The 18,343-nt window shown below is 45.8% G+C and overlaps 1 protein-coding gene across 1 annotated transcript in view; it reads right to left on the reverse strand.

Annotated features, from left to right (window-relative positions):
• Positions 1-18,343, reverse strand: part of TXNRD2 (thioredoxin reductase 2) — a 155,170-nt gene that overhangs the window by 53,047 nt on the left and 83,780 nt on the right. Inside the window, exons 10-11 of the mRNA XM_073675428.1 lie at positions 17,097-17,188; positions 16,784-16,958 (exon numbers count right to left, since the gene is read on the reverse strand). Coding sequence (XP_073531529.1) covers positions 16,784-16,958; positions 17,097-17,188 — 267 coding nt within the window. The remainder of the gene's footprint in view (positions 1-16,783; positions 16,959-17,096; positions 17,189-18,343) is intronic.

Raw genomic sequence — 18,343 nt, forward strand, 5'->3', positions numbered from 1 at the left:
GGAGGTGGTGCGTGAGTGGGAGACGCTGAATGTCCTGTCTGTTAAGTATGAGGAGATCCAAGATAGAGCCAAGTCCGTGATGCCAAGAGATGAGAGAATCTGGAGTAAGAGGGAATGGTCCACTGTGTCAAAGGCAGATGACAGGTCCAGAAGGAGGAGGATGGAGTAGTGTCGCTTGGATTTGGCATTTAGTAGGTCGTTTGTGACTTTGGTCAGGGCAGTTTCAGTCGAGTGATGCGGTCGGAAGCCAGATTGTAGACGGTCGAAGAGGGAGCAGGAGGAGAGGTGGGAGGACAGTTCAAGGTGGACATGTTGTTCTAGAAGTTTTGAGGCAAAGGGGAGAAGTGATATGGGGCGGTAGCTGGTCAGAGAGGAAGGGTCAAGGGAGGGCTTTTTGAGGATGGGTGTGATTGCGGCATGTTTGAAACATGAGGGGAAGACTCCGGTTGTTAGTGATAGATTGAAGAGGTGGGTTAGGGTTGGGATGAAGACTGAGGTGAGGTTAGTGATGAGGTGGGATGGGATTGGGTCAAGTTCGCAGGTGGTGAGGTGTGATTTGGAGAGTAAAGAGGAGACTTGACCTTCTGTAATGGTGGAGAAGTGGGGTTTGGAGGAGGATGGTTGAGTAGATATGAGGAGGGGTTGTGTGGACTTTAGGCCAAAGTTTTGTCTGATGGTGTCAATCTTCTGTTTGAAGAATGAGGCAAAGTCGTCGGCTGAGATGAGAGAAGAGGGAGGAGGTGCTGGGGGACGAAGGAGAGAGTTGAAAGTGTTAAATAGCTGTTTAGGGTTGTGAGATAGGGAGGATATGAGAGATGAGAAGTAGGTTTGTTTTGCTGTAGTGAGTGCGGACTTGAAATTAGTGAGGGATTGCTTGAATGCCATGAAGTGCTCGATGGAGTGAGACCTTTTCCATCTCCGCTCCGCAACCCTGGAGGCCCGGCGCAGTTCTTTGGTAAGTTTAGTGTGCCAGGGTTGCCTGTTGAATGTGCGAGGTGTGGTGTGTGTGAGAGGGGCGATCGAGTCTAGAGCTGCAGCTATTGTGGTGTTATATGAAGCAGCAGCAACGTCTGCATCGTGCAAGGAATTTATGTCTGTGAGAGGAAGGAGGGATTCAGAGAGAGAGTGTAGGTCAAGGTGTTTGAGATTTAACCTCTCGTCAACAAAGCAGCTCTTCCTCTTGCTTTCTGCTCTGTTGACAGGATGTCAGTGCAGACGTCATGGTGATTGACAGCCAGCTCCCCACAGTTAGGCAGCAGAGAGCCGGCTGTCAATCAGCATGACATCAAGAGAGCGGAGCAGAGATGTGACATCAGTGGACAGTTGTGAGATGTCAGATTTTCGACAGGCAGGTAGTTAGCAAAAACATATTTCCTCAGAATCTGGTCCCCTTTTCCATTAGTTTCCCCACAAATTGCATGCACTTAGTAACACTTTGTATCTGTGCATACACAAGAACTAGGTAGTGACCAGTTCATACAGCTTTACATGTATAACATTATTTATTATAATGATGGCTGGGCCATACAATACAAGCACTTTTTACCTTCCTCAGATTGTAAGCTTGCGAGCAGGGTCTTCTCTCCTTTTGTTTGGATTGTAGAATTACCATATATGTTACTCTATATTGCCTGCTATTGTAAATGTACCCTCTTAATTGTAATATAATGCAGATTATGTTGGTGCTCTATAAATGAACATTATTATTATTGACACTAGGAGAAGGATAAAATATCTTTCTGGGAATATTCTAGAATTGTTCATTAACAGAAAGATCTTTTGTGAACTAGCAACTATAGGATGAAAATTTAAAACACAGCTGAATTCTTTCCATAAAATGACAGTGTAGCGCCGGCGTCCCTGCCCTCTGCTAGGCAGGGACGCTGTTCCCCTCACCCCTCTGCTCCGAGCCCGGCGTCCTCCTCCCGCTCTGCTGGCAGCGCGCGCTCCTTCCCGGCCACTGTGCTTAGGGCGCGCGCGCGCGCGCTCCCTCCCTCTTAAAGGGGCCGCGCGCGCCGTCCTAAGGAGTCCCCGGCCAATGGCCGGAGGACTTCACCATATATAAGGCACCTCCTCCAAAATGGAGGTGCCCGAGCAATGTTGTTGCACTGTTCACTACTCTGCTTCAGCCCTCAGGTCCCGTTGCCAGTTACCTGCCAGATTCCTGCCAGTTTGCTGTCTGATTCCTGCCTGATATTCTGCTTACCTGCCTGCTAGCCTGAGGTCCGACGGTCTGCCTACCGACTCCTGTCAGTCTGTCTAAGGACCAGCTTGCCCGCTCACCTGGGAGCGCTCCTCTGCTACCTGCCTGCTAGCCTGAGGTCCGACGGTCTGCCCTCCAACTCCTGTCAGTCTGTCTATGGACCAGCTTGCCCGCTCACCTGGGAGCGCACACCTGTTACCTGCCTGCTAGCCTACCTGGAGGCTCCGCCGTCACGTGCTGTGACCACCTGCCATTCCGGAGACTCCTGCCCGCTCACCTGGGAGCGCACACCTGTTACCTGCCTGCTAGCCTACCTGGAGGCTCCGCCGTCACGTGCTGTGACCACCTGCCATTCCAGGGACTCCTGCCCGCTCACCTGGGAGCGCACACCTGTTACCTGCCTGCTAGCCTACCTGGAGGCTCCGCCGTCACGTGCTGTGACCACCTGCCACTCCAGAGACTCTCGCTTGCTCACCTGGGAGCACACATCAACCATCTGCCTGCTAGCCTACCTGGAGGCTCTGCCATCACAGGTCGTACCTACCCTTTACCCAGAGACTGCCCCGGTCACTTGCCGTGACCTCCTGCCCGTTCATCCAGAGACTGCCCCGGTCACTTGCCGTGACCTCCTGCCCGTTCATCCAGAGACTGCCCCGGTCACTTGCCGTGATCTCCTGCCCGTTCATCCAGAGACTGCCCCGGTCACTTGCCGTGACCTCCAGCCCGTTCACTCAGAGACTGTCCCGGTCACCTGCTGTGACTGCCTGCCCGTCTTCCCTGGTCGCCACCCGCTCCCTTACAAGGACCGCCCCCTTGTATAGTAGCTCAGAGGTTCCGCCTCCCAGACCCGTTACAGTTTGCTCGGGCCATGGAACCCGGTGGCACCCAAGCTCCCTCACTCTCGGACCTGTGTCATGAACTGTCCCGTCAGAGGTCCCAACAGGAGTCCATCCTGGGGCACCTGCGGAATGTCAATACTCGCCTGGACACTCTGACTGCTCCACCAGCAACCACCGCCAGAGCCATGAATCGCAATCCGGCAGCTCCGCTGCCCACCAATACTATGGTATCCTACCCCGGACCCCGGCTTTCCGCACCTCCTCGCTTCGGAGGCGACTCCGCTCAGGCTCGGGGCTTTATAAATCAGTGCACCCTGCACTTTGAACTCCTGTCCCACCAGTTTAACTCCGACCGGGCCAAAATTGCCTTCATCATGTCCCATCTCACCGGGGAGGCCCTGGCCTGGCTAAATCCTCTATGGGAGAGAGGAGACCCCCTGGTGTCCGACTTGCCTGCCTTTCTCACGGCTTTCCGGAAAGTCTTCGACGAACCTGGACGGAAGACCTCATCCGCATCATCTCTGCTACGCCTCCGTCAGGGAAGTCTCACCGTGGGCCAATATGCCATACGGTTCCGTACCCTTGCCTCGGAGCTGGCCTGGGATAACGACGCTCTGGTATCTGTCTTCTGGGAGGGTCTGTCCGGCCGTATTAAAGATGAACTTGCCGGTCGAGACATTCCTACCACTCTCGATGACCTAATAACTCTTGCCACCCGGATTGACCTACGGTTCCAGGAGCGTGCCAAAGAAGTCACCCGTGAGAGGAGGTTTCCACGTCTAGCTCCTACTTTTCAGAAATCCGTCATTCCCTCCGTTTCTCCCCAGGTACACTCTCCTGAGCCTATGCAGGTCGACCAGACCAAGATGGTCAAAACCCGTCAGGACTTACGCCGTGCCGAGGGGAGCTGCTTCTACTGTGGCAGTAAGGAGCACCGGATCCGTACCTGCCCGGAGAGGTCGGGAAACGCCTGTGTCTAGGTTCGCTCAGAGAGGTCGACCTAGACAAGAATAAATCCTCTCCATCTCTGCTGCTGTCAGTCTCAATTATCTGCGGGGAGAATCGTTATTTCGAACTAGCCCAACTTGACTCTGGAGCGGCCGGGAATCTTATTTCACAGGTCCTGGTAGAAAAATACCGCATTCCCACCAAACCTCTGGCTATACCATTATCTGTCGCTGCTGTGGATGGGGGCCTCTTACCACGTCCCATCCAACTCATCACCGAATCCATTACTCTGCAGGTGGGAATGCTGCATTCTGAGAGTATCTCTTTTCATGTTCTGCCTGGACTCTCTCACGCCCTCTTACTAGGTCTACCTTGGCTCCAGAGACATGCACCCGTGCTTGACTGGCAGACCGGAGAAGTCCTTCGCTGGGGACAGGACTGTCATAAGACTTGTTTGGTTCCTGTTCATCCCGCCCGTCCTTCTCCTACCCCAACTAATCTACCTGGACTTCCGATTCCCTATTGGTCATTTGCTGATGTCTTTAATAAAAAGGAGGCAGAGACATTACCCCCTCATAGACCATACGACTGTCCTATCGACCTGTTACCCGGTACTACTCCTCCCCGTGGGCGTATTTACCCATTGTCCGCTGCTGAGACCCGGTCGATGTCCGAATATATTGAGGAGAATTTGGCCAGGGGATTCATCCGGAAATCTACCTCCCCAGCGGGAGCAGGCTTCTTTTTCGTAAAAAAGAAGGACGGCTCTCTCCGTCCCTGTATAGACTATAGAGGCCTTAACCAGATCACGGTGAAGAATAAGTACCCCCTTCCGCTCATTCCAGAATTATTTGATCGTCTGAGGGGGGCTAGAATCTTCACCAAACTGGACCTCCGTGGGGCGTACAACCTGGTCCGTATCCGTCAAGGGGATGAATGGAAGACTGCATTCAACACCCGGGACGGCCACTATGAATATCTGGTAATGCCCTTTGGTCTCTGTAACGCTCCTGCCGTCTTTCAAGAGTTGGTCAATGACATCTTCCGGGACCTTCTCTACTCCTGCGTAGTGGTGTACCTGGACGACATCTTGGTCTTCTCTCCGGATCTCCAGACTCACCGGAGAGACGTTCGTCAGGTCCTGCTCAGGCTCAAGCAGAATCACCTCTTCGCTAAATATGAGAAGTGCCTCTTTGAGCAGACCTCGCTTCCGTTTTTGGGCTACATTATTTCTCAGACCGGCCTTCGAATGGATCCAGAGAAACTGTCTGCCATCGAGAAATGGCCCCAACCGGAGGGGTTGAAGGCCATTCAGCGGTTCCTGGGCTTCGCCAACTACTACCGCCTCTTCATTCCGCACTTCTCTTCCCGGACTGCCCCAATTTCCGCGCTCACCCGTAAGGGCACTAATCCCAGAGAGTGGCCGCCCGAAGCAGAGGAGGCCTTTCTTTCCTTAAAACAGGCCTTCTCTTCCGCCCCGGTGCTGCATCGCCCAGATGGCAACAAGCAGTTCTTCCTGGAGGTTGACGCCTCCTCCTCTGGAGCCGGAGCGGTACTTACCCAAAAATCATCTTCCGGGAGAATGGTAACTTGTGGCTTCTTCTCCAAACTCTTCTCCTCTTCTGAGCGCAACTATTCCATAGGAGATCGAGAGTTATTGGCCATCAAGCTGGCATTGGAGGAGTGGCGTTACCTGCTCGAAGGGGCTCTTCACCCGGTAATAATTTACACTGACCACAAGAACTTGGCTTACCTCCAGCATGCCCAGAGACTTAACCCGCGCCAAGCTCGGTGGTCCTTGTTTTTTGCTCGCTTTGATTTTATTCTTCATTTTCGCCCAGCTGACAAAAACATCAAGGCGGATGCCTTGTCCCGATCCTTTCTGGTGTCTGATCTCGAGGAGGAACCGAAACACATCATCGATCCCGCCAGAGTAATGCAGGTGGCTCCCGTGAGTCTAAATCGTCTCCCTCCCGGAAAGACGTTCGTATCAGTACCTGATCGGGAGAAGATCCTACACTGGGGTCACTCGTCTAAACTAGCTGGCCACGCCGGTCAGAAAAAGACCCTCCAGCTTATTACCCGGCACTACTGGTGGCCTACCCTGCACAAGGATGTAATAGACTTTGTTTCTGCCTGTGTGTCCTGCGCCCGCAACAAGGTTCCGAGACATCTGCCAGCCGGTCGCCTCCTTCCGCTCCCAGTACCTGCTGCCCCCTGGCAGCATATAGCAATGGACTTTATAACTGATCTCCCCGTCTCTGCCGGTTGTACGGTCATTTGGGTGGTCGCTGACCGCTTTTCCAAGATGGCTCATTTCGTTCCCCTGCCAGGCCTCCCGTCTGCACCCGAGCTGGCTAAAGACTTTATCCGCCACATCTTCCGTCTTCATGGCCTGCCCCTCCACATCGTGTCGGATCGTGGGGTACAGTTCACTTCACGCTTCTGGAGAGCCACTTGTAAACTGCTAGACGTCACCCTGGACTTCTCCTCCGCTTACCACCCACAGTCTAATGGTCAAGTGGAGCGGATCAATCAGAACCTGACCAGTTACCTCCGGCACTTCGTTAATGCCCACCATTCAGACTGGGTGGATCTCCTGCCATGGGCCGAATTTTCTTACAACAATCACGAGAGCGAATCTTCCTCCAAATCCCCGTTTTTTGTTGTCTTCGGTCAGCATCCTCGGATCCCGTTTCCCGTCTCCACCTCGGTGGACAATCCGGCTGCGGAATCTCTTGTTAACAAATTTTCCTCCATATGGGAGAGTACCCGATCCGCACTCCTTCTGTCATCCGAGCGTATGAAAAGACATGCTGACAAAAAACGTCTGGATCCTCCTCAATTCCGTCCAGGGGATAAGGTCTGGCTCTCGTCCAAGTATGTCCGGCTCAAGATTCCTTCCTATAAGTTAGGGCCTCGGTTCATCGGTCCTCTGGAGGTCATCAGTCAGATCAACCCAGTGGCCTATAAATTGAAACTCCCGGCCAACTTGCGGATCCCTAACTCCTTCCATGTATCTCTCCTCAAACCTGTGGTACTTAACTCTTTTTCCAAGTCTACAGGTACGCCTCCTGCTCCGGTTTCCGCTGAAAACGAATTTGAGGTAGAGAACATTCTGGCCACCAAAAGGGTAAGAGGGAAGACCTTTTTTCTAGTAGATTGGAAGGGGTTTGGTCCTGAAGAGAGAACGTGGGAGCCCCGGGAGAACATCCATGCCCCTCTCATCCTAGCTAAATTTCTCTCTGGCCTAAAAAAGGGGGGGCCTAAAGGGGGGGGGTACTGTAGCGCCGGCGTCCCTGCCCTCTGCTAGGCAGGGACGCTGTTCCCCTCACCCCTCTGCTCCGAGCCCGGCGTCCTCCTCCCGCTCTGCTGGAAGCGCGCGCTCCTTCCCGGCCACTGTGCTTAGGGCGTGCGCGCGCGCTCCCTCCCTCTTAAAGGGGCCGCGCGCGCCGTCCTAAGGAGTCCCCGGCCAATGGCCGGAGGACTTCACCATATATAAGGCACCTCCTCCAAAATGGAGGTGCCCGAGCAATGTTGTTGCACTGTTCACTACTCTGCTTCAGCCCTCAGGTCCCGTTGCCAGTTACCTGCCAGATTCCTGCCAGTTTGCTGTCTGATTCCTGCCTGATATTCTGCTTACCTGCCTGCTAGCCTGAGGTCCGACGGTCTGCCTACCGACTCCTGTCAGTCTGTCTAAGGACCAGCTTGCCCGCTCACCTGGGAGCGCTCCTCTGCTACCTGCCTGCTAGCCTGAGGTCCGACGGTCTGCCCTCCAACTCCTGTCAGTCTGTCTATGGACCAGCTTGCCCGCTCACCTGGGAGCGCACACCTGTTACCTGCCTGCTAGCCTACCTGGAGGCTCCGCCGTCACGTGCTGTGACCACCTGCCATTCCAGAGACTCCTGCCCGCTCACCTGGGAGCGCACACCTGTTACCTGCCTGCTAGCCTACCTGGAGGCTCCGCCGTCACGTGCTGTGACCACCTGCCATTCCAGGGACTCCTGCCCGCTCACCTGGGAGCGCACACCTGTTACCTGCCTGCTAGCCTACCTGGAGGCTCCGCCGTCACGTGCTGTGACCACCTGCCATTCCAGAGACTCTCGCTTGCTCACCTGGGAGCACACATCAACCATCTGCCTGCTAGCCTACCTGGAGGCTCTGCCATCACAGGTCGTACCTACCCTTTACGCAGAGACTGCCCCGGTCACTTGCCGTGACCTCCTGCCCGTTCATCCAGAGACTGCCCCGGTCACTTGCCGTGACCTCCTGCCCGTTCATCCAGAGACTGCCCCGGTCACTTGCCGTGATCTCCTGCCCGTTCATCCAGAGACTGCCCCGGTCACTTGCCGTGACCTCCAGCCCGTTCACTCAGAGACTGTCCCGGTCACCTGCTGTGACTGCCTGCCCGTCTTCCCTGGTCGCCACCCGCTCCCTTACAAGGACCGCCCCCTTGTATAGTAGCTCAGAGGTTCCGCCTCCCAGACCCGTTACAGACAGTCTGTTATCGGTTGACTAAAACAATCATTCATTGCTACATTTTAACTGACAAATTATATGCTGAACAACTGATCACTTATATAAAGGGAAGGTTAAAAGATGACAACTAAGTCATCACTGAAAGTTTTAAAATATAGACGCTTCTTGTCATTGTAATTCTGCCTGTGATGATAATGAGATGACTACTGAAAAGTCATCTCTATAGAACATGAAGTGTCAGCTTTTTAGGCTCATTTGCCAGAGTGAAAACAGAGACATTTCTAAAAAAATGTATTACCATTTTCAATGTACATATAAACAAGAATGACCTAAAAGTGCTCTGTAGATGTGATATATAAGAAAATTCTCTACAACTAGTTTTGTATATCTAATACATACACTTTACTTTTAAACACTGATTTGCTTTCTGTATATCAGATTTCCAAATATAAACTAATGTTTTCTAAATTGAGGATAATTGGTGATGACACTGCTAGAACGTGGAATTAACAAAAATTGTGCTGATGAAACAGAACACAGGGTGAAAGCTTTAGCTCCTTAGATTCTGGACTGTCTAAACGTTTCACCTGAACAGATACATGAGATAATAATGATACTTCCATACTGCCATGCAATATTGCCCAAGCATGCTAAGCATTGTATGAATGAATCTTGTTAACAACAATCGTGAAAGCATTGAGCTTCTGTGATGTGTAATCAAGGAGGTACGGTATTTAAAGTGGATTAACTCAATTATCAAGAAAGGGCCTGTTTATTTGTGAACTACAATGAGGTCTATGGTATCCTGCCAAAAATAGGGGGTGAAAACCCCAAGGATATGCCCAGGGGATATTAAATGAACAAAAACAAGGTAATCTGGTTGGCAAAATCATTAAAAAGCATCATTGTTTCAGCTTTTTCTCTTGAGCTTTCACCTCGCTACCAAAATGAGAAGTATGTACGTCTTCACCTGAATGCTTACATACTCCGGATCTTCAGTCAAACACAAGGCATAAAAAAGGAATATTTACTTGGCAGATGTACAGGTCTTTTGATGTTCTAGCCAGGCGAATTTGGAGCAAACAAGTGGAAAAACATGGCACGTCAAAGCTGACCAAAATACATCAATAACAAAAATGATTCAATAATTTCCTACATCTGTTAGGAATGCAGGGACCCTCACACCTTCCTCCTTCCCACTGAACATAACAATGCCACCTCTACATGCCTAGCTATGGACTTCTGCATATACATTTCAACTGCTGAAACCAACACTTCCTCTGGGAGCTCTGACTCAAGTTGTCGGCACTTGGTTATCTGTCTGTCTTTCCTCCTGTCATCCCCTAGGGATGGAGATCTGCTGTTCCCTCTCTGGCCGTTGTTCTCCAGGCTGATGCTATCAAGAAGCAAAAATAATAAACCTCCAGGACCTTATCTTGGCTCGGATGTGAAACAACTTCCTACCCTTGTAGCTCTTTGTGTATTGAGAATTTAGGTCTGGATGTTCTGCAAATGGATAGTTAATGGGGTTTCCCTGCTTTCCTCTCTTCCTGCTTGCATGAAGCCAAAAGCAAGCTTAGCACGCAAAGGCGAGGAAGATCTTCATTCAGTGCAAAACCACCAAGCCCAGTTTGCTTTGACAAAAACAACAGCTGGGGTTATCAATGCCACAACACTGATGGTTTCCCGATTTACTGTCTCCACCTGTGAGCAGTCTGCTTTAATCACAAAAAAGCCACATGAAACATATTCCTAAACACTTCTCTTGCCTTCTTAGCCCATTCTCCTGGACATATCAAAGTGCAATTAAAACATTACACTACTGCTAGACTTTAACTGGCAGCCAGCCATTCTGTCTCATGTTCCTCAACTAGGATTACATTTGGCAATCAGATTTTGTATCAGATTTGTTAACATTTGGTAAATGAGACCCCAAAGCCGTTAGTCAAGTTGTTAAGGTTTTAAAATGCTCCAACATTTTCACATGCAACCTTAAACCCCTGACTCCTGAGCCTGGCGGGGTTTTTTTTCCACCTCCTGTAAATCAATTTTTCCCCAAGATCTAGAGGTCCGGTCTCTCTGTAAATTTGTGGAGCTGATGCCAGAAAACCACTTGGCTGTTTCAGACAAGTTTAATATATTGCTTTTTCTTTTTTTCTTCACCCTAAACCCCTTCAGTGCTGCAGAGTGTGGAGGTTGCCTCTACTCAGTTCACAAAATCACAATCCAGATAGAAATATGGAACCAATATTCAGATCCCGCAATAAGTTTAAAATCTCATAAAAGAAAAGTCCACACAGATGCTTCATATCAGTAGACCATTTATAACTGTACCACAAACAGCCAAATTCAGAATTAATAGAAATTAATTGCTTCTTTGGAACTGCCAGGAAGTATAAACCCTGAATAAGTAGGGATCCCAGTGCAATTTAATGGCAGTATAATTGTTTTCCACTGGACTGTATAGAGATGCATTTTCCCACAAGACACGTTTATGTGTATAAGTGTGAACTTATTTCTTAAAAAAAAAACTAACATGTAAAAAATGTGCAAAGTATGGCAATACATCAGATCAGATGAGGATAACGCAAGTTATCCTGCTGCCAGCTCAAATGGATCTGGGGTTACTGTAAATGACACCTAAACAGCAATAATGTAATTAGCAGATATGAGATTATCTTTATCCTTTTAAAAGGTTATTCCCACAATATGCATCTTCGCTCAGTGGCTTAAAAATCCTAAAATAAATCTACCGTACTTGTCAAATGCAATGAATTTCCAAAAGTGCTAGCTGCTCCGGATATCACCAACAGAAAATTTGCCTATGGATATGTCCTGTAGTTCTTTTATGACAGGTCGCACATGCTCAGTAGGTGCCTGCTATTCTAGCAGTCTTGCTGTGCAGTGAGACAGTTTACGCATGATTTTACCACCGACACTGCATAGAGTGGACAAAGGCAGTGTGCATTTGCAGCAGTCCACTCTGACTGTGCAGCCCGCTGTGTGATAGACGCAGTACAGCAAGCACAAAAGTACCAGCCACAAAACCAGTAATGTTTTTTCTAATTAAAAGCATCAATATTTCTGTCCATATTTATTATGACCCCCAAATACTGGGCCTTGATCTGTCCCGTCTGAATGAGAAATTGACTTTGTTGGTCACAGTAACCAATCAGAGCTCAGCTTTTATTTCTTAACCATCACTGGTGAAATGACAGCTGCGCTGTGATTGGTTTCTATGGGCAACAAAGAGTTGTCACACATAGGGGAAATATATGAAGAACACAGTATTCTTCTGATGAGGACTTTAAATCTGTGCACAAAGTGGTACTACAGCCCCTTTATTTTGCTGATTCGTGGCAGTATCACTGATCACACATTGACGTATTATCCTCAGAAAAAAAAACATGTTAGGATAATGGACTATGTAGAAATAAAATGTTATGTGGTTGGCCACAGTAGAATTTTTTTTAAAATGGACAAAGTGCAATTTAAAAACGCCATTAATAAATGAAGTGGTAAAGACTTGTCTGAATTATTTTTGGTTATAGACTACTATGATTCTCATGGTTATATACAGAACTTGTGCTCTTCTATTCAGTGCACCTCATTTATGATACATAAATATATGTTCAAAATAAAGGTTTAAATACATGAAAATGAAGCATCTTAAAAGGAATCTGTCAGCAGGTGTTTGTTATGTAATCTGAGGACAGCATGAGGTAGGGGTTAAAACACAGATTTCAATGATGCGTCACATGTCCGGCTGTGTGGTGAGGTTTACTTAGACTGAAGCTTTAATCACCTTGTGATTAATATTGCTGTAACTAACTGGCTAAGTGCTTGCAAGTCTGACTCCACCCCCTTCTGTGATAAGCAGCTCACTGTGTATAGACTTTGTACACAGAGAGCCTGGTGTGGGCGGGGTTAGCTTTCTCAGCTTTGCTGCATTGCTAAATCTAAAAACTCTGATACTCTGAAACTAAGTGATACATTGTTGGAATCAGGGTCTTTTTGCCTACATCATGCTGCTCTCAGATGAGGTAGCAAAAAACCTGACGACAGATTCCCTTTAAATAGTAACCAAATCAGAAGCCATTAATTTGGCTGGTTTGTTAGGCAACTTACTATTAGTACTGTTTTGTTTTTGATGCAGTTTTTAGCCATGGCTAGTGGGTCCAAAAGTATTCGCTTATACTTTAAACTGTATCAAAAACTACATTTGTGAAGCTGGCCTAAAAGTTTAGCTCATGCATCTATGTAAATCAACTATTAGCTTTGATGTGGGCAAGAAATCCAAGTTTGTTGGATGAGTGAATGTGTCAACACTTAAAGAGGACCTGTAACCTGTTCAAAAAAATTTAGTTTAATACCTTGTAAAATCCATGATCTCCCCTGTTTCTGCTACTCTTTTCAGTTTTGCGTTGTGTAGAGATATTCATATTTGTTGCTTTTGAAGCGCAGTATGTGAATTCTCTGCTTGAAGACCATCTGGCCAGTCTTCTTTGGGGGAGAGCGCTTTCCCCCTCCATCCCAGACGTTTCCAATTGCTAATAACAGCTTGCCAGTGTCTGAGACTGTAAGATCAGCAGACAAGCAGTGATTGGTGGCATCTGGGAGGGAGGGATGACCGACCAACACCCTCAGAGAAGACTGGCCAGTTAGTCTGCATGCAGAGATTTCACATGGTATTTTCCAAAAGCAACAAATGTGAAAATCTCTGCAATGGAGTGATTCAACGCACAGCAGAAAAGAGCAGCAAAATCTGGGGAGGTTAGGGATTTTTGTAAAGTATTAACGCAAATATTTTAAGCAAGTTACAGGTTTTCGTCAAGCAACTGTGAACATACATTATATCAATTTAGGGCCACAAAGAATTCTCAATATAGGACCACTGCTACTAATAGAGTTCTGTCATAGACACATCACTTTTGATTTTGTCGCAATGCGGACAATATTGCAACTGTATAGTAATAGCTTATTTATGAATAGCACATTGACATACAGCTTGCTTCTTGTCCTATACATCATACATAGAGCACCCACAGGCCCAAAGTCCCTTTCAGCACTAATTCCTATTTTATCTTTTGCATTAGCAGAACACCAGAAATAAATTTTTCGCACCCTGGGAACCCATACTGCCTCAAGCAACTTGGTCTCTGAGTGAGCATAGCATTTCAAAATTTTCAAATATTGGTATGTTGAATTGTTTATATATTTGACTCCCTTGACATATTAAACAGGCTAAAATTAGTCATAAAGGAGTATTCCCATCTCCAAGATTCTATCCCAATATGTAGTAGGTGTAATAATAATATTAGTAAATACCTTCAACTAGAAATGTAGTATAGTTCTCCTGATAAGGTCACTTTACCCATTTGCAGGGCATTGCAGTAGCTTAGGTATCCATGGTTACAACCACTAGTAACAAACTGTCACTATATGCGTAGTCGTAACCATGGATATCTGAGCTACTGCAATGCCCTGAAAATGGGTAAAGTGATCTTATCAGGAGAACTATACTACATTTCTAATTACACCTACTACATATTGGGATAGGATCTTGGAGATGGGAATCCCCTTCTAAGGCAGACATGTCAGCTCCCCCAGTATAGTAAATACCTGTATTCCTCGAGCAAGCCTTCAAAAAAAATGAAAAGACAGATCCCCTACTCTTTAGGTTCCATTGACTGGTATTGGAAGATTAAGGCTGTCTATTCTACAGTTTTCAAAGTAGCACTCTGCATATTGTGTTATGTGGACCAGTATGGAAATAAAAAACATTTTCAGTCGCAGACAAAAACTGTCTCAGGATTATCACAAACAAAAGCGAATATCAATTATGTTCACACACGTGAACATTACCATATTAATAGAGCAAGTAATAGATCACTCACAAAATTCTATAGGCCCAACTGTACCACTGTATACCTCCAATTTCATACATATCATTGCATATGAATCTAATGGTTGGGGGAAGCCATGTCCAGCCAGGAGAATTGTAGCATATTATCAGGGCCTTCCAGATGAATGACCATCTTTGTAATACAAGGATGACCCGACTGACAAAAAGCATATATGGGGTGACTCTCTGTTCTGACTCAGAGGGGAGTGCTAAGCAGGGGACCCCTTTATGAGGTCCATATGCTCTTATCTAGTATTGGCAAGAGATCTTCATTACAGAAGTCCTTTAATTTTATTTAAAGCAAAGTGTTGAAAGGGTTTAATGGATGTTGTCCTACAATCCGGTGCAAGCTGCAAAAATCAAATGCTTGGCTCTGATAGGTTAAAATACTAATATTATAATAATTTTACTGCAAAGCTACGTATTCAACTTTTTCTTTAAATTAAAGAAATGTGATTTCATGCGCAACCCAAATCCTTTACACATCAAATTACAGGGAATCTGTTCTATATGTGCAATCAGCCTCTATCTTGTTGCCTCCGCGACTGGAGACAGTCCCAATGGAAGTTACCGAAAAGGCAAGTGTCTCATGAAGGGCCAACAATTGTTTATTAGGGGGTAAATTTAAAAATAAATTACAATTTGAAAATTAAGCATAAGACTAGCAAATACTCATGTGAAATGTGTCAGACGACCTTGAGACCAGAATGTCACTTTACGACACGTTTCCAAATCTGTAGGTCATTCTGTTGCCGATGGCAAGTCACTTATACTTTGTAATTTTATACATAAATGTTGGCCTCCTGGTATTCAGACGTGTCAGAATATAGAACAATCTATATATTAAATATCTAGAGCACAACTATGTTGTCTCATGAGGACAACGACAGAATATTATACAAGACCATAAACCAGACTGATTAGATGGGAACTACTAATTGTTGTGTCCACAAACATACTTTAGTATAATCATTATTTGGATGGCAGAGCTTACAATATACAGGGCCCGTGAGTTTGACCTCATTAACTATCTAAATGTTTTTTTTTTCTACTAGTCCACTAAGAGGCACATCTGCGGGCAGGAAATCCTACGACTGCCATCGCTTCCAAGGTTTTATCAGAGACACCTGGTGAGGTTGAGCTCAAGTGGATCGAAAAAACACAATGAATCATCACCAATACCACATCAATTTATCAGAAGTAACACTATGCTAATCTTAAAAGGGTTGAGTTTAGATTAAAACACATAGGAAGTAAATAGACAACTAGTCTTTATTCCTATGTTTTAGCTGCCTGGATACAAAGAAACAAACATGAGAGAATATGTAGCATAGCACATATCTATTTTCAAACATACTTCATATACAGAAAACTTTCTTCCGTTCCTACAAGTAACCCTAACTTTATGTCTGTAATATGATTCGTACAAGCAGCTACCATACAGACAAGACCATTGGGATACATTTATAAAGAAAAAAAATATGTACTGGAAAACTAAGTAAAATAAGGCTGCAATCACTTTCAGATGTGCTAAAACCAGACTGAAATTTCCAAATGTCCACAACGAAGCAATGATATGTTATCTAACCCTATGGCCAAGTGCACACTTGTGAATTTTCATAAACATTTCTATTGTGTATCTGCACAGAATAGTGGTGAAATACATTGTCAAATACAAGAGAATAATAATAAATGTAAAAAAAATGTTTTCATATTTTGCATTAACTTCTATAGATTGAAGTTTTTGTTTAGAAACCACATGATTCCATATCTGTCTTGTCACCATTTTTTCCTTATCGACTTTAAAGAGGTTTTTCAGTACAATGGTATTTATGACCTAACTTTAGGATATTTCATCCAATATGAGACCGGTGGGACACCCAGAACCCTCACCGATCAGCTGTTACCACCTCCGGCAGTAGACAGAGCAGAACATCACTCCTTTCTCGCATTGTTTATTGGCCGAACCTGGTTACTGCAGGTCAGCTAGTCTTCAAATGAATAGGAGTGAATCTGCAGTACCCGGCAGTGGCAGATAAACAGTGTGGAACGCAGTGTTCTGCTCCGTACACTGTTTTTGCAGTATGCTAGTGTACCATGTTCTACCATAAATTATGAGAACATCAGCAATCAACCAAGCCAGCTACAACTACTCATTTGACCTAAGTGCCATTTTTTAAAAATTTCTTATGCTTGTAATGCTGGTTGTTTTACAATGAACATATTAACAGAAATAAAGAGGCCTTATAATTGGTTATATTATAAGGGCATAAAAGATGGCCAAAGGCAGCTGATGACCATTATTTGGTGGTCATTAGAAGGGTGTTTGCTTGCTGTAAAGCTTCATCTACCGCAGTGGAGAGGGACACCCGCTGCAGTTTGAGGTCCACCCCTGATATGATAACTTACCTACAGCCCACATAACAGTGTCAAACGTGTCCAATTCTTCTTGACCGGAATCTGTGTTCTTCCAGGTCACCTGAAGTTTCCCATTCTCCAGCTTTGTAACTCTAGATGGAACACATTTCCTCAAGAATTTTGTCCCATATGATTCCATATAATCTGTCACTAGACGAGCCATTTGCTGTAAAACATTAGAAACAATACATGTTTGATGTAGATGTAAACTATATCTAGATATTTTGGATTTCACATTAAGAAGAGGTTGTGTTGGTCTCTTTATATAAAAGGATCAATATATTATATTAAAACAGCCTCATACCTGATCAAACCCTCTCAGGGGAATGCTTCTCACCATTGCAGTGGTTTCCAGTCCAATGCCAGTCAAAAAACCTGCACACTCCAATGAAACATCTGAGAGAATATGTCATGGACAAAGTAGACATGTTCAATCACACTATATGCTATTATACTATTGCCTTTTTTGCTCTCCCTTTTCCAGTTTCCCTTCTTTGCCACCCTTCACTATCCCATGCAATATAGGCAGTGACATATTATGCCCAATAATACAAACTTAAAATCATTCTGGTATTGTGCGTGTTCCTTGAGCAATAGGACTGCCTGTTCTAGTAGGTGGAGAGCTAGTTTCTCTACTGTCTCTTATGTTACCGTGCAGCCCACCATACCACCCGCTTCAGATAGAGGTGCTAATGGCCGGGTTGCTTCCACACTATACAGTGTTATCTAATTCGACTTTTCTTATGGTGCATTTAGAAGTGCCAGTTTTTGTCAGTAAATGCACCTTGTAAGAAGTCATGTAGCATTCATTTACCGGCCAATTTACACGGAACGACAAGCAATGATAAAGGACAGAATGATTGTTATTATTAGGGATTAATCTGTTCCCATACAGTGTCATGTTACTAGCAGCACATCCCCTTTTTACACAAGGCGATATGCTGCCAATTACAATGATTTGTTTTGCAGCAGAAACGATCCAATCACCTGATGAACGATTATTTTGCTTGTTCATCAGGAGATATTTACAAGGGCCAACAATTGGGAATGAGAATTCCTATAAATTCTTGTTTGCCTAATACACCATTAGCCTCACCTGTCTACCTAGCAACAAAGTCTCTTGGTGGCGTCTGCAATCAGTTTACCTATTTCGACTGATATGGTGAGTGCTTTATTTCAGCTGTCGCCAGGGCATATTGTCTTCTGTGTACAAGGCTGGATGTTTTTGCATATGTTAGGTATGACGTTATTGTGCTATGTAGAGCTGGATTTTGATTGTTTTGGGATACTGTACCTTTTCTTTGACTATATACAATGGAAATGATTGTGTTGTTTGAGTCAGATGTGTTTGCGTGACACCTAAACACTTTTTAGGATTTTTATCCTAGTGATATCTTTGATGGGTTTTGCTATCTAGTGTCAGTCAGTCTGATTTTAGCAACCATTTATGGACAAACTGGTGTTCATAGCTTCTTTTCACACTTTTCTTTTTACAAAACTGTCAGGGCACTAGATTTGTGCAGCTCACAGAAGAAAATCATAGTGCAGAAC

The sequence above is a fragment of the Phyllobates terribilis genome, unplaced genomic scaffold, assembly GCF_046119375.1.
Source record: "Phyllobates terribilis strain yellow unplaced genomic scaffold, ASM4611937v1 Scaffold_1__5_contigs__length_1240528914, whole genome shotgun sequence".
NCBI classification, from domain to species: Eukaryota; Metazoa; Chordata; class Amphibia; order Anura; family Dendrobatidae; genus Phyllobates; species Phyllobates terribilis.